This window comes from Ranitomeya variabilis, chromosome 6, assembly GCF_051348905.1.
Source record: "Ranitomeya variabilis isolate aRanVar5 chromosome 6, aRanVar5.hap1, whole genome shotgun sequence".
NCBI classification, from domain to species: Eukaryota; Metazoa; Chordata; class Amphibia; order Anura; family Dendrobatidae; genus Ranitomeya; species Ranitomeya variabilis.
The window spans coordinates 423,281,590-423,295,055 of record NC_135237.1 but is presented as its reverse complement, the minus strand read 5'-3'; the positions used below and the strand labels follow the sequence as shown (position 1 = coordinate 423,295,055).

The 13,466-nt window shown below is 47.1% G+C and overlaps 1 protein-coding gene across 1 annotated transcript in view; it reads left to right on the top strand.

Annotated features, from left to right (window-relative positions):
* USP14 (ubiquitin specific peptidase 14) overlaps nucleotides 1–13,466 on the top strand; it is a 92,824-nt gene that overhangs the window by 17,363 nt on the left and 61,995 nt on the right. Inside the window, exons 4-7 of the mRNA XM_077270328.1 lie at nucleotides 2,062–2,166; nucleotides 10,751–10,854; nucleotides 12,133–12,191; nucleotides 12,538–12,668. Of these exons, the coding sequence (XP_077126443.1) occupies nucleotides 2,062–2,166; nucleotides 10,751–10,854; nucleotides 12,133–12,191; nucleotides 12,538–12,668 (399 nt within the window). The remainder of the gene's footprint in view (nucleotides 1–2,061; nucleotides 2,167–10,750; nucleotides 10,855–12,132; nucleotides 12,192–12,537; nucleotides 12,669–13,466) is intronic.

Sequence of the window (13,466 nt, the reverse complement as noted above, 5' to 3'; positions counted from 1 at the left end):
GAGGAGGCAGCGGGGTCATTGCAGGCTGTAAGCTTTCTTGAAGAGGTGGGTTTTCAGGTTCCGTCTGAAGGATCCGAATGCGGTTGATAGTCGAACGTGTTGGGGCACAGGATTCCAGAGGATGGGGGATATTCGGGAGAAGTCTTGGAGGCGGTTGGGTGAGGAGCGAATAAGTGTGGAGGAGAGAAGGTCTTGGGAGGACCGGAGATTACGTGAGGGAAGATATCGGGAGATTAGTTCAGAGATATATGGAGGAGACAGGTTATGGATGGCTTTGTAGGTCAGTATTAGTAATTTGAACTGGATACGCTGAGGGAATGGGAGCCAATGAAGAGATTTGCAGAAGGGAGAGGCGGGGGAGTAAGGAGGAGAGAGATGAATTAGTCGGGCAGCAGAGTTAAGGATGGACTGGAGAGGTGCGCGAGTGTTAGCAGGGAGGCCACAGAAAAAGATGTTGCATTAGTCGAGCGGGAGATGATGAGGGCATGCACAAGCATTTTAGTAGATTGAGGGTTGAGGAAAGGACGGATTCTGGAAATATTTTTGAGCTGGAGGCAACAGGAGGTGGAAAGCACTTGTGCTGTTTGAAGGACAGGGCGGAGCCAAAGGTTACTCCGAGGCAGCGGACTTCCGTTACTGGGGAAAGCGTGATGTGAGATGGGGGGGGGGGGGGGACGGGACATGATGAGTTCAGATTTGTCCGCATTGAGTTTGAGGAAGCAAGAGGTGAAGGAGGATATGGCTGATAGACACTCCGGGATTCTGGACAGCAGAGAGGTGACATCTGGGCCAGAGAGGTAGATCTGAGTGTCATCAATATGAAGGTAGTATTGGAATCCATGGGAATTTGTGTTGTTCCAGGCTAAGTGAATAGACTGAGAAGAGTAGGGGTCCTAGAACAGAGCCCTGGGGGACTCCAACAGAGAGAGTGTGGGAGGGGGAGACGCTGAATGTGCAGTTGGTAAGGTATGAGGAGATCCAAGATAGGGCAAGGTCTTTGACACCAAAGGAAGAGAGGATCTGTAGTAGGAGGCAGTGGTCAACTGTTTCGAAAGCAGAGGACAGGCCTAGGAGGAGGAGTACAGAGTATTGTCCGTTAGCTTTGGCTGTTAGTAGGTCGTTAGTGATTTTGGTCAGGGCAGTCTCAGTGGAATGATGGGGACGGAAACCAGATTGTAGATTGTTAAAGAGCAAGTTAGATGAGAGGTGGGAGGAAAGTTCAGCGTGGACGTGTTGCTCCAGGAGTTTTGAAGCGAATGGGAGCAGCGATATTGGGCAATAGCTGGACATGGCAGTTGGATCTAGGGTTGTTTTTTTTTTTAAGTATAGGCGTGATTGTGGCATGTTTGAAAGCAGAAGGGAAGGTACCAGAAGTTAATGATGGGTTGAAGAGGTGGGTCAGGGATGGGATAAGTGTGGTGGTGAGGTTGGGGAGGAGGTGGGATGGGGCAGTGGAGGAGGGAGTTAAGTTTTGAATAACTATTTTGGGTTGTAGGATAGGGAAGATACGAGGGTTGTGAAGTAGGCCTGTTTAGCAGAGGTGAGGGCAGATTATGAACACTTACCGTGATGTGTTAAAAAACATGTTGTAGATGGGGATGAAGACATTCTTGATTTATGTAGTTCCCCCTCCCCCACCCCAAAAAGTCCGGATTCAAGCCGAGTGTCATGCTACGGTTCTCCGAGCCTCTCGCATGACAGGATCAGAGCACATCTGCAGAGGAGACTGAGAAAGTAATTTCTCCATCTCCTCTGCTGGCGGTGTCTGCGGGAATCGCACTGCACTCGGGTGATACCCGTGTACACTGTGATGTTTCACTCACACCAATAAACTTGTATGGGTGTGAGTGAGCCGAGTCTCACTGCATTCACAGCATGCTGCTATTGTTCTCTCATGTTGAATCGGAATGAGAAAATAATCGCAGATGTGATCTGCCCCATAGAATGACACTGGGCAGAGTACAATGTTATGTTTTATCGCATAGCCCTCAGCCATGTTATACGGTAGTGCGACCCCATCCTAACATATATAATTTTCCTTTCATGTTCTTCTCTTTCAAGGGAATGAGCTTGCTAATGATGGGCTCTGCTGAAGCTCTTCCTGAGGAGCCCGCAGAGAGGCCTGTATTTGTAGAAGACATGACAGAGGAGCAGTTGGCCTCTGCAGTAAGTGTACTCTTATAGCATTTTATTCTTTGCAGCTTTCAGATTTATATCTTTTCCGTGACACATCTCACAATGAGGTCGAATTGTATATGAATTTCAGGTATCTGGTTTAATCGAAACTAATGTCATCACAAGTATTGATGTATATTTTTGTAGAAACCGGACTCTCATTTGAGTAATTTAAAAAAAAAAAATAAAACACTGTGCATGGCATACTTGTGGTGTCCTTTGCTGTTCTGGTGATTGCCCATCAGACCATCCGCCTTACGTTGTCCATTGCTGATGAGAAGAACTCTCTTCTATTCCTATTGATTGTTCTGTACAGTAGTGGGAATGGCTTTGCTGCTTGTGTAATAGAGGATCTACAGTCCTGCTCACTATTATTGGCACACCTTCATTTTTTTTCAAAGACGGTATAAACTCTTCATAAATGAATGGAAATGTACCTACCGTATATACTCGAGTATAAGCCGAGCCGAGTATAAGCCGACCCCCTTAATTTTGCCACAAAAAACTGAGAGAACTTATTGACTCGAGTATAAGCCTAGGGTGGAAAATGCAGCAGCTACCGGTGAATTTCAAAAATAAAAATAGATGCTCCATACCGTTCATTATGGCCCCATAGATGCTCCATATAAAGCTGTGCCACATATAATGCTCTGCACCGTTCATTATGGTCCCATAGATGCTCCATATATAGCTGTGCCATATATAATGCTCTGCACCGTTCATTATGGTCCCATAGATGCTCCACATAAAGCTGTGCCATATAGAATGCTCTGCACCGTTCATTATGGTCCCATAGATGCTCCACATAAAGCTGTGCCATATATAATGCTCTGCACCGTTCTTTATGGTCCCATAGATGCTCCACATAAAGCTGTGCCATATATAATGCTCTGCACCGTTCAGTATGGCCCCATAGATGCTCCATAGAAAGCTGTGCCATATATAATGCTCTGCACCGTTCAGTATGGCCCCATAGATGCTCCATAGAAAGCTGTGCCATATATAATGCTCTGCACCGTTCAGTATGGCCCCATAGATGCTCCATAGAAGTCTGTGCAATATAAAATGCTGCTGCTGCAATAAAAAAAAAAAATGACATACTCGCCTCTCTTGCTGCCCGCAGCTCCTCAGCGTCCCGTCTCGGCGTCTCTCCGCACTGACTGTTCAGGCAGAGGGCGGCGCACACACTAGTACGTTATCGCGCCCTCTGACCTGAACAGTCAGAGCAAGAGGACGGGAAGACGGAGCGGCGCCCGGCGGGTGGAACGTGGACAGGTAATTATGACATACTCACCTGCTCCCGGCGTCCCTGGCTCCTTATCCCGGACAGCTGGTCTCCGGGTGCCGCAGCCTCTTCCTCTGTCAGCGGTCACCGTTACCGCTGATTAGAGGAATGAATATGCAGCTCCACCCCTATGGGAGTGGAGTCCATATTCATAACTTTAATGAGCGGTCCCACGTGACCGCTGAACAGGGGACGAGCTGCGGCACCGAAGACCGTGGGACGGGCAGGGGGAGCGCCAGGAGCGCCGGGACTAAGTGAGTATGCGACAGTCCTCTCTCCCCCTCACCCGCCGACCCCACCGCCGATCATGACTCGAGTATAAGCCGAGAGGGGCACTTTCAGCCCAAAAATTTGGGCTGAAAATCTCGGCTTATACTCGAGTATATACGGTAAGTTATATCCTCAGGACTTTTTCATTAGTGGTCCAAAGTAAAACCACAATAAAACATTTTTTCTCAGCTAACATGTTGCAATTTCAAAGAAGAAACAGAATAAACTGCATGTACAGCAATAAAGACCCCCCTAATTAATACTTTGTTGTACACCTTTTGACATTGATGACTTCCTCCAAATGTTTCTTGTAGCCATCTATAAGCTTCTTGCACTTCTCAGCTGGTGTATTCTCCCACTCTTCCTTTACAGTTTGTTCACGCTCTTGAATGTTTGCACGGTTCTTTTTCCCAATGGCAGATTTCAGCTCACCCCAAAGATTTTCAATAGGATTGAGGTCAGGACTCATTACTGGCCTTTTTAAAACAGTCCATTCTTTTCTTTTTCAACCGTTCCTCTATTCTTTTGGATGTGTCCTTTGGGTCATCATCTTGCTGGAGTGCCCATGATCTTCGACTCAAACCAAGTTTGCTTATACTGGTTAGGACATTTCACCGTATAATCTCTTGATAATTCTCTGATTGCATGATTTCTGTAATACTGTCAAGGCCTCCAGTACCAGACCCAGCAAGGCAATCCCACAGCATTATGGATCCTCCACAATGCTTAACTGTTGGTAGGTTGTTCTTTTCCTTATAAATTCACAGACAAAGAACCCCAGTACTAAGTGATTAAAATGTAACCTTTTATTATTAAATTATTAAAAGAACATCATAAGTGCACTACACAAACCATCACCATAACAACAGACACAACCAATAGGAAAGGCCAGGGTGGTGCCTAGCCCTGCACTTCACTATGTGCACCCTACCTGGCAGCGGAGGTTGGTACCCTATTACCTACTCAGATGGCGCCCCCGCTCACCGTAGGCTATCTCTACTATCCCTATTGGATCCTTAATAATAAAAGGTTACATTTTAATCACTTAGTACTGGGGTTTTTTGTCTGAATTTTTTCAATAAATATACCCCCAAGGATAATTTTTCTTTTTCTGTGAAAGTCTTTTCCTTATAAGCTTCATTGCTCTGTGTGTAAATGAACTGTTGCTTTGCATTGCCAAAAAGCTCTTTTCTCCTTCGCCACATTGGGGGACACAGAATCATGGGTGTTATGCTGCTGTCACTAGGAGGCTCACACTAAGTTGAGACAAAAAAGGTTAGCTCCTCCCCTACAGTATACACCCTCATGCTGGCTTCCAGAGACCCAGTTCAAGCTTACTGTCCGTAGGAGCCACACTGGATTTAACTTTTTACTGGACGAAGGGGCGACGGAACCTTTCAAGGCTCCGATCTCCCCGAACCAACAACAGGCGAGCACGGGAGTTTTACCTCTCCGTATACTCTCCTGCGACGTGGGATGCCACTGCCTGAGCTGACTTTTGGGCGACGGGCCCCTTCAAGGGCACTGATCTCCCCCTGCTTTACAGACAAGCACTGGAATGTCACCTCCAGTATCCTCTTCTGCAGCCAGGCCTTATTGCCGGACATCTGCCCTGCCCACCAGGTCTCACCCTCGGCTGTTCAGAGGCACGTTCCACTGTGGCGTCCGTGCAGCCCCCCACTGCATCACCACTGAAAAAGCGGATGATGGAAGGAGGCGGACGGTTCCTCTCCACCCCCTTTTAAGGGGACGGTGGATGGAGGCTCCCCTAACCATGCACCGTCCTATCTACCTTGAATCCTACATCAGGCTGGTACAGGAGATCTGAGGTTTTCAGCCCCCCCCCCCTCCATAGGGGTAAGTGCAGATAAGGGGTCGTGTTTTCTGGCGTTTTGGGAGAGCTCCATGGCGGTAAGGGCTCTGCGGCGTCTTCCCGGCGGTCCGCGGGTGTGCGCCGGCCGAAGTCGAAAATTTAGTCCCCGGCTTCGGCCTAGTACAGGCCGCATTCCGATAAACCCTGCCCACGCTCGCGTCATTCTTGCGGCTCCGCCTCCGGTCCTGGCGCTTCTCGCTCCCTGCGAGACTACCCCACAAACTCTCGGCAGCCATCTTCCCTCTGCACAACAGCACCGGCCGGCTTCTTCCACACGCCAGCAGCTTTGGAGGTTTTTTCCACGCCACCTATCCGACTTGCGAGGCAAGGGACCTGGGTAAGGAGACTTCACTAAGTGCTTCCCAGCAACGTTATCCCTCTGCTTCCACTAGCAGCCTCTTTTTTTCTCATATTGGGGTACAACATGTCGCAGTTAAGGGTTAAAAAGACCACTAAGGTACATACCACCTATTTCTCTTCGTGTACCACCTGCCAGCCTCCTCTCCCTCGGCCTCAAAACTCCACTCTGCCCTGCCTGTGATGCCCAATGTGCCCAAGAGCCCTCCGCCGCTACCGACCCCAGTGTATCTAGCCCCCCTGAGTGGGCCGCGTCACTGTCACAATCCATGGCTTCGCTAGCCAAAGCGATTTAATCCCTTCATGACCCCTCTGGGTAGCGGGGCGTTCGTTTTCCTGGGTTAAGAGACCCCTCTATAACAGGGGAATCATTGGCCAGCAGGGGCCGCTCTCACCTGAAAGAGGTACGGACATCCAAAAAACGGATCCGCACTACCTCTCCTGAGCATTCACCACGCCATTCAGCCTCTGCTAGCTCCACTTCTCGCTCACCCTCTCCAGGGTCTCAAAGCGATCACGACTCTGAGTATGAGTCTGAGGCATCCTTGGACCCGGATTCTCTGGAGTTTCGATCAACTGTTGATTCCTCATTGAGGCTGTCAATCATGCGCTAAAGGTTGATGATGACCCTAATTCAGCTCCGGATCACGCGGTTTCCTTTACGAGAACCAAGCGATCCCATAAGGTGTTCGCCTTTCATCCAGATTTCCTAGAGATTGTCCGGCGACACAGGGAGCGACCGGATAAACGCTTTACGGGTAAAAAGGCCCAGGAATCGAAGTATCCCTTTTCTGCAGATCTCGTCAAAGATTGGACAGAACCACCTCTGGTAAATCCTCCGGTATCGCGTTTGGCTACCAAAACGCTTTTATCCGTACCTGACGGGGCTTCAATTAAAAATCCCACAGAACGCCAGTTAGATTCTCTGGCTCGCTCGGTGTATGAAGCCTCAGGTTCCTCCCTATCTCCTTCCTTCGCAGCGGCATGGGTCGCCAAAGCAATAGTTTTCTGGGCAGAGGCTCTTGCAAAATCCATTCAGGACCAGGCTCTTCCTTCTGAAGCGGCAGATCTCGCCAAACAAATCACCATGGCTGGAGATTATGTGATGTACGCGTCATTAGACGCAGCAGACTGTGCGGCAACTGCGGCTTTAAACGCCATCACAATTAGGAGAGCTATTTGGCTTAGAGAGTGGCGCGCGGATTCCTCCTCAAAAAAAGTCTATTATTTCCCTTCCCTTTCAGAGCGGACGTCTGTTTGGAGAAAAATTAGACCAGCTTATTTCCGATGCTACAGGAGGGAAAAGCAAGTTCCTCCCTCAACACAGGCCTAAAGCTGCTTTTCAGCGCCAGCAACATTTTCGTTTTCGGCCCTTTCGCAGTAGCCCTGTCTGGTCCAACTCCACAGCCTCGTCCAGATCAGAACGATCACTACGCACAGACAGAGACTCTCGGCCTTCTTACAGACCGAATCAGTCCTGGCGAGGTAAGCCTAGGCAACCCAGAACCAGGGGATCCAGGCCTTCCAGATTTCCTTCACAATGACTCGGGGAGAATTCCAGTCTACACCACCAAAGTAAGCGGATGCCTGCTTCTTTTTCAACACGTCTGGCTTTCCGTCATTCACGACTAATGGGTCGGAGACCTGATGTCTTCTGGTTACAAAATAGAATTCTCTGGCTCCCCTCCAGCACGGTTTTTTCCCTCTTGTCTACCAAGTTCGGGGGTTCAATCTCGTGCACTTCATCGCGCCATCGAATCCCTCCGCCAAAACGGGGTAATTGTTCCGGTTCCAGAACACGAGAGATTCAGAGGTTTTTACTCAAACCTCTTCGTCGTGCCAAAAAAGGTCAGGACGGTGCGCCCTATTTTGGACCTGAAGCTCCTAAACAAGTATGTAAAGGTACGGCACTTCAGGATGGAATCCCTCCGGTCAGTCATCTCCTCAATGGAGAGAGGGGAGTTCCTAGCATCAATAGACATCAAAGATGCTTATCTTCATATCCCAATCTTAGGCCTCCAGTACCAGACGCAGCAAGGCAATCCCACAGCATTATGGATCCTCCACAATGCTTAACTGTTGGTAGGTTGTTCTTTTCCTTATAAGCTTCATTGCTCTGTGTGTAAATGAACTGTTGCTTTGCATTGCCAAAAAGCTCTTTTTTTTGTTTCATCTGTCCACAGAACATTTTCCCAGAAGGATTGTGGTTTGCCAGGGTACTCTTTGGCAAAGATCATTCGTTCCTTTTTATTTTCTTCAGCAATGGTTTCTTCTTTGGCTTTGACCCATAAAGCTATGCTTTAGCGTGCAGCATATGGTACTTGTTGAAATCATGACCCCAGACTGTTCCAGGTTGGTTTTCAAGTCTTTGGATGTTTGACGTGGTGTTTTTTCCATCATTCGCACCAACCTTTGAAGACCTCTCTTGTCAGTTTTCTTCTTTCCCCCACGTCCATGGAGGTTCTTCACTGTTCCTTGCTTGGCAAACTTCTTAATAACATTGTGCACTGATGAACCTGGGATTCCAAGGTCCATAAGAGATGACCTTAGTCTTGTGTTTGCTAATAATAGCAGTTCTGATTTCCTCAGCCAGCTCCTTTTTGTCTTCACCATTGTGAGAAAGGAACAGGGCCTACCATGTGGGTTTTCAAAACACAGAAGTCATCATTAATTTGTTAATTCATGTCACATGGGCACTGACAATCACAGGTGATTCTCATTTGTGATTTACCACAGGCGAGGCACAATGTGTTTCCATACTACTTTAGTGTAAAAGATGTCAATACTAGTGCACAGCAAGCTTAAGGTTTTTCTATTTTTCCCTCTCCTTGTTTTTTGTTATACATTATTTATCATTTGCTTTTTTTTTTTTTTTTTATTAAATACAAGTGTGCTATACAAAAAAAAAAGCTTGATTAATGTGAAATATCTCCTGAAAAAAATGATGTACTTAAAATTCATGGGCTCCAGTAACAATGAGCCGGACTGTAGGTGTCGGGTGATTGATGTAGGCCATCGATATCAGATTTTGGGGTTCCCTCTTCCAGAACCCCACCAATCAATTGATTAAAGGTGCCATAGTACATATAATTAAAATTCTGCCTTGGTAGAAACGTAACACAATTTGCTGAACAAATCCCCAATAAAGATGCCCACGGTGATTGGTTCAATGTGCATGTTCTTAACACTTTTTCATCAGGATCTTTGTATTTTCTTTTGTGTATATTAGAACAATGCAAAAAAAATTGAGGGGAAAAAAAGGCAAATTGGACATCATTTCACACACAACCCCAAAATTGATTCAGACAAAATTGTTGGCAAACCACTCGTTAAAACTCACCTGTGGCAAGTAACAGGTATGGACAATATGAAAATCACACCTGAAACAAGATATAAAAGGGAAGAAGTTGACTTGGTCTTTGCATTGTCTGTCTGTGTGTCACATACTAATCATGGAGAACAGAAAGAGGAGAAGAGAACGGTCTGAAGACTTGAGAACCAAAACTGTTAAAAAATATCAGCAATCTCAAGGCTACAAATCCATCTCCAGAAATGTTGATGTTCCTTTCTTCACGGTGTCAACATAATCAAGAAGTTTGCAACATATGGCACTGCAGCTAATCTCCTTGGACGTGGATGGCAGAAAAAAAATTGATGAAAGGTAGATAGTCCAGATGGTGGATAATCAGCCCCAATCAAGTTCCAAAGAAATTCAAGCTGTCCGGCAGGCTTAGGGTGCATCAGTGTCAGCGCGAACTATCCCATGGAGATTTGAATGAAATGAACCGTTGCGGCTGGAGACCCAGGAGCAGGAGACCCAGCAAGAACGATGCAATGTGGTGGTCGTGACTGAAATGCTGGCCTGTGAGGTTAAGTGAAAGTACCCCTCCAATTGGTTGAATCTCCGAGAGGAAGCTCTGTGATAGGAGCAAAAGCGCGCCGAGAAGACGTGCGCTGTGAAGCGGGTGGGGCCCTGCTATTGGCCTGAAAAGAGCGCACGACTTAAAAACGTGAGTGGCCAGAGTAAACCGGGAGGAGGTGCTGCCAGGTAGAAGTGGCCGCAGCTGTGCGTGTATTACTACATTACAGCCGCCCTGTCCCACGTGTGAAGGGACATTAACATTTCTCTGACATGCCCAGCTACGGGGAGAAGATCATACATACCTGTAACTTGCGTTCCTGGTCCTCTTCACCAATGAGGATGCCATCAGGAGCCCCAAGGTGGATGGGGGTCACTGGTATGAGAAATCCTCCTTCCCGCACCGTCTCCAGATGGTGCAGAAGATGGCGTCAACACCTTATTAGAAGGGGGAAGGCCACCACTGGTGACCAGTTTTTCTCCCAGCCCTCTCTGAGGAGAGGGGTGGGGAAAAGGCTAGGACCGGCCATCAGGAATCACCCTGAACACCGTTGAAGGTGACAGGGTATGAGGTTATGACTTGCAGGTCCGAGAGTGGGCGATGTGGGTGACACCACACTGCTCTCTGTCGCGTAAGTGTGGGAAAACAGGGTGAGAAATTACACCCTGTTACCCTGAAGATGAAGAACCTGAAAGACAAAGGTAAAAGGTTAATAAAAGCACAACAGTTGACCTGAAAAGGAAAACTGTGGATTAAGGATCAGATCCAGGCCCTTTTCCTACTGACACTAAGCGCACACACACACACACACACACACACACACACACACACACACACACACACACACACCTTTCAGTGTTTGCCTTGAAACACGCAATTATTTTTCCACAATGTCTGTAACTGACTTTTCATGTCTTCTGTATCTTACAGATGGAGTTGCCTTGTGGGTTAACTAACCTTGGAAACACGTGTTACATGAATGCCACAGTTCAGTGTATTCGCTCGGTGCCAGAACTAAAAGAGTCTCTTAAGCGGTATACATGAGTTTGTTTTTTTCTTGGCCGTCTTACAGGCCTGTGGTTATAAATAAAAGCCTCTTGTGTCAAAAGAATAGTTTGGGATTTCTGGCTATTTGAGCTGTAGATTAAAAGCAAAAGCACACACTGGCAAATTTTTAAATTTTGCAACTTTTTAGAAATGTTTTTAATGCAGGAAATGTTTAATCTGGGGTTTCTTCTTAGGTGCTAATAAGCGCTTAGAGACTTAGGGGGCCATTCATTAAGACTGGCCTAGCGTGCTCCGGTATTAATGAAGTGCTCCCTGGAGTACCCTGACTTCATTAAGTGACATTTTCTGTCTGATGCTCTGCATGTGCCACCACCAGAAATGTACACCAGCTAGGGGGTGACGTACATTTAGCGTAAGTTGCACCACTTTAGTATTGTAACTTATGTATATAATGGGTACCCATACCTGCCTTTGCTATGCCCATATTGGCATAGCTGGCTGGGACTGACTTACAAATGCAAAATTATGCACTGTTTTTTCATGGCTGCAGAGTGTTGATATCAGATTCCTGGTGTAAGCACATTAATGAATCCGGCCCTTAGGGTTTACTACGCCAATACTACCTATACTGTATGACACGTAATGCTGGGATCATACACAAGGGTATCTAGACAAAGGATCCTTGGGTTGGATTTCTTACTTAAACCCATGCAGTTGTGGCCTGTGCCGGGGTCCAGGCCCAGTTGTGGCCTGTGCCGGGGTCCAGGTCCAGTTGTGGCCTGTGCCGGGGTCCAGGTCCAGTTGTGGCCTGTGCCAGGGTCCAGGTCCAGTTGTGGCCTGTGCCGGGGTCCAGGTCCAGTTGTGGCCTGTGCCGGGGTCCAGGTCCAGTTGTGGCCTGTGCCGGGGTCCAGGTCCAGTTGTGGCCTGTGCCGGGGTCCAGGTCCAGTTGTGGCCTGTGCCGGGGTCCAGGTCCAGTTGTGGCCTGTGCCGGGGTCCAGGTCCAGTTGTGGCCTGTGCCGGGGTCCAGGTCCAGTTGTGGCCTGTGCCGGGGTCCAGGTCCAGTTGTGGCCTGTGCCGGGGTCCAGGTCCAGTTGTGGCCTGTGCCGGGGTCCAGGTCCAGTTGTGGCCTGTGCCGGGGTCCAGGTCCAGTTGTGGCCTGTGCCGGGGTCCTGTGACGTACAATTCTTTAAAGCAAAGTAATGCTAATACTATTGGGGTCATTATAACATGGCTTGTATGGGGGTGTATTACCTCACAGGGTGTTGGTCAAAGCTCTGTAATGTTTGTGTGTTCATTTATTTCAGCTATACCGGTGCCTTGAGAGCATCTGGAGAAATGGCCTCCGCTCAGTATATTACTGCAGGTTTGTGTCTTGTTTCTCCGTAGAGTATACATATTATATGCACCGAGAAGTAACATGGATTTCACAAAGTTAAGGATCGATTAAACTTTTTGATGAGATCAGTTGTATTAAACTAGAACTTATAGCAGTGTAAGGCTGCCGTCACACTAGCAGTAAGTGGTGCATATGTTTCTATTATACTTTTCCTCTATTTGTTCCACTCCTGGTTTTGGCTTACAAATACTTATGTAAAATACTGACCAAATACTGCTAGTGTGACGGCAGCCTAAACGCTCCATGCCATAGTTTCTTATTCTTTCATGACTCAGTTCATCAAATGTGTGACACATCCATCTTTCCTGTTTAGCCCTTCGTGATTTATATGAATCAATGGATAAGACCTCTTCCAATATTCCGCCAATCATCCTTCTACAGTTCTTACATATGGCCTTTCCACGATTTGCAGAAAAAGGTGAACAAGGACAATATATACAACAGGTAATTTTTCCAAAGATGCCCTTTGTAATGCTAAGGCTGGGGTACAAGGCCAGTTTGGCCGCGACTCTTGCTTCACTACCAAAGTTCAATAGCTGTCGCTGCTACTTCCTGCGACTATGTCAAGCAAGTCAAATTAAATTAAGTCTAACCATGTTCGTTTTTTGTTTTTTTTTTTTTTTTTTTTTTTGTGCCTTGCTTGTCGCATTCATAGGTCATAGTACCCTTGGAGTTGCAATGCGACTCAATTCAATTGTATTGCACTGCCATGCAGCCTAGCAGACTTTAATCATGCAACAAATGTTGCAGCCAAAGTCTTTGTTGTTACTCCAGCCTTAATGTACCTTCCTGGACCCCCCCCCCAAAAAAAAAAAAATAAATAAAAAAATAAAAATAAATGTAGCATTCTGATGAGCCACTTTCTAGTTACAGTATGATCTACTTTCTTATGGTCTTCTGTATGCCTGGATGGGTTGCTTTATGAAAGCAGCCCATCTGCACACCTCATAGAACTCACTTCATAGAACTCACCTCTGTGCCGGAGTTCAGGGCGGCTCTGAAAAGTTGACCATGCACATTATACTTCATCTTAACCCGCCAGTTTTGGTAGGAGTGAACGGTCTAATGTGCATTGGACTCCCCGACTCTTGCTTGGCAACATTGATGGGAAAGAAGGATCTGGCATTTTTTATTTCAATAATTTTGTTCTTGTGCATTATTAGCCACTGCCACAAGTGGTTGGTGGTACTGAGACTGCATTCATGCTTGCTCTAACCAGGAGTGCATGTCTATAACCGAGCT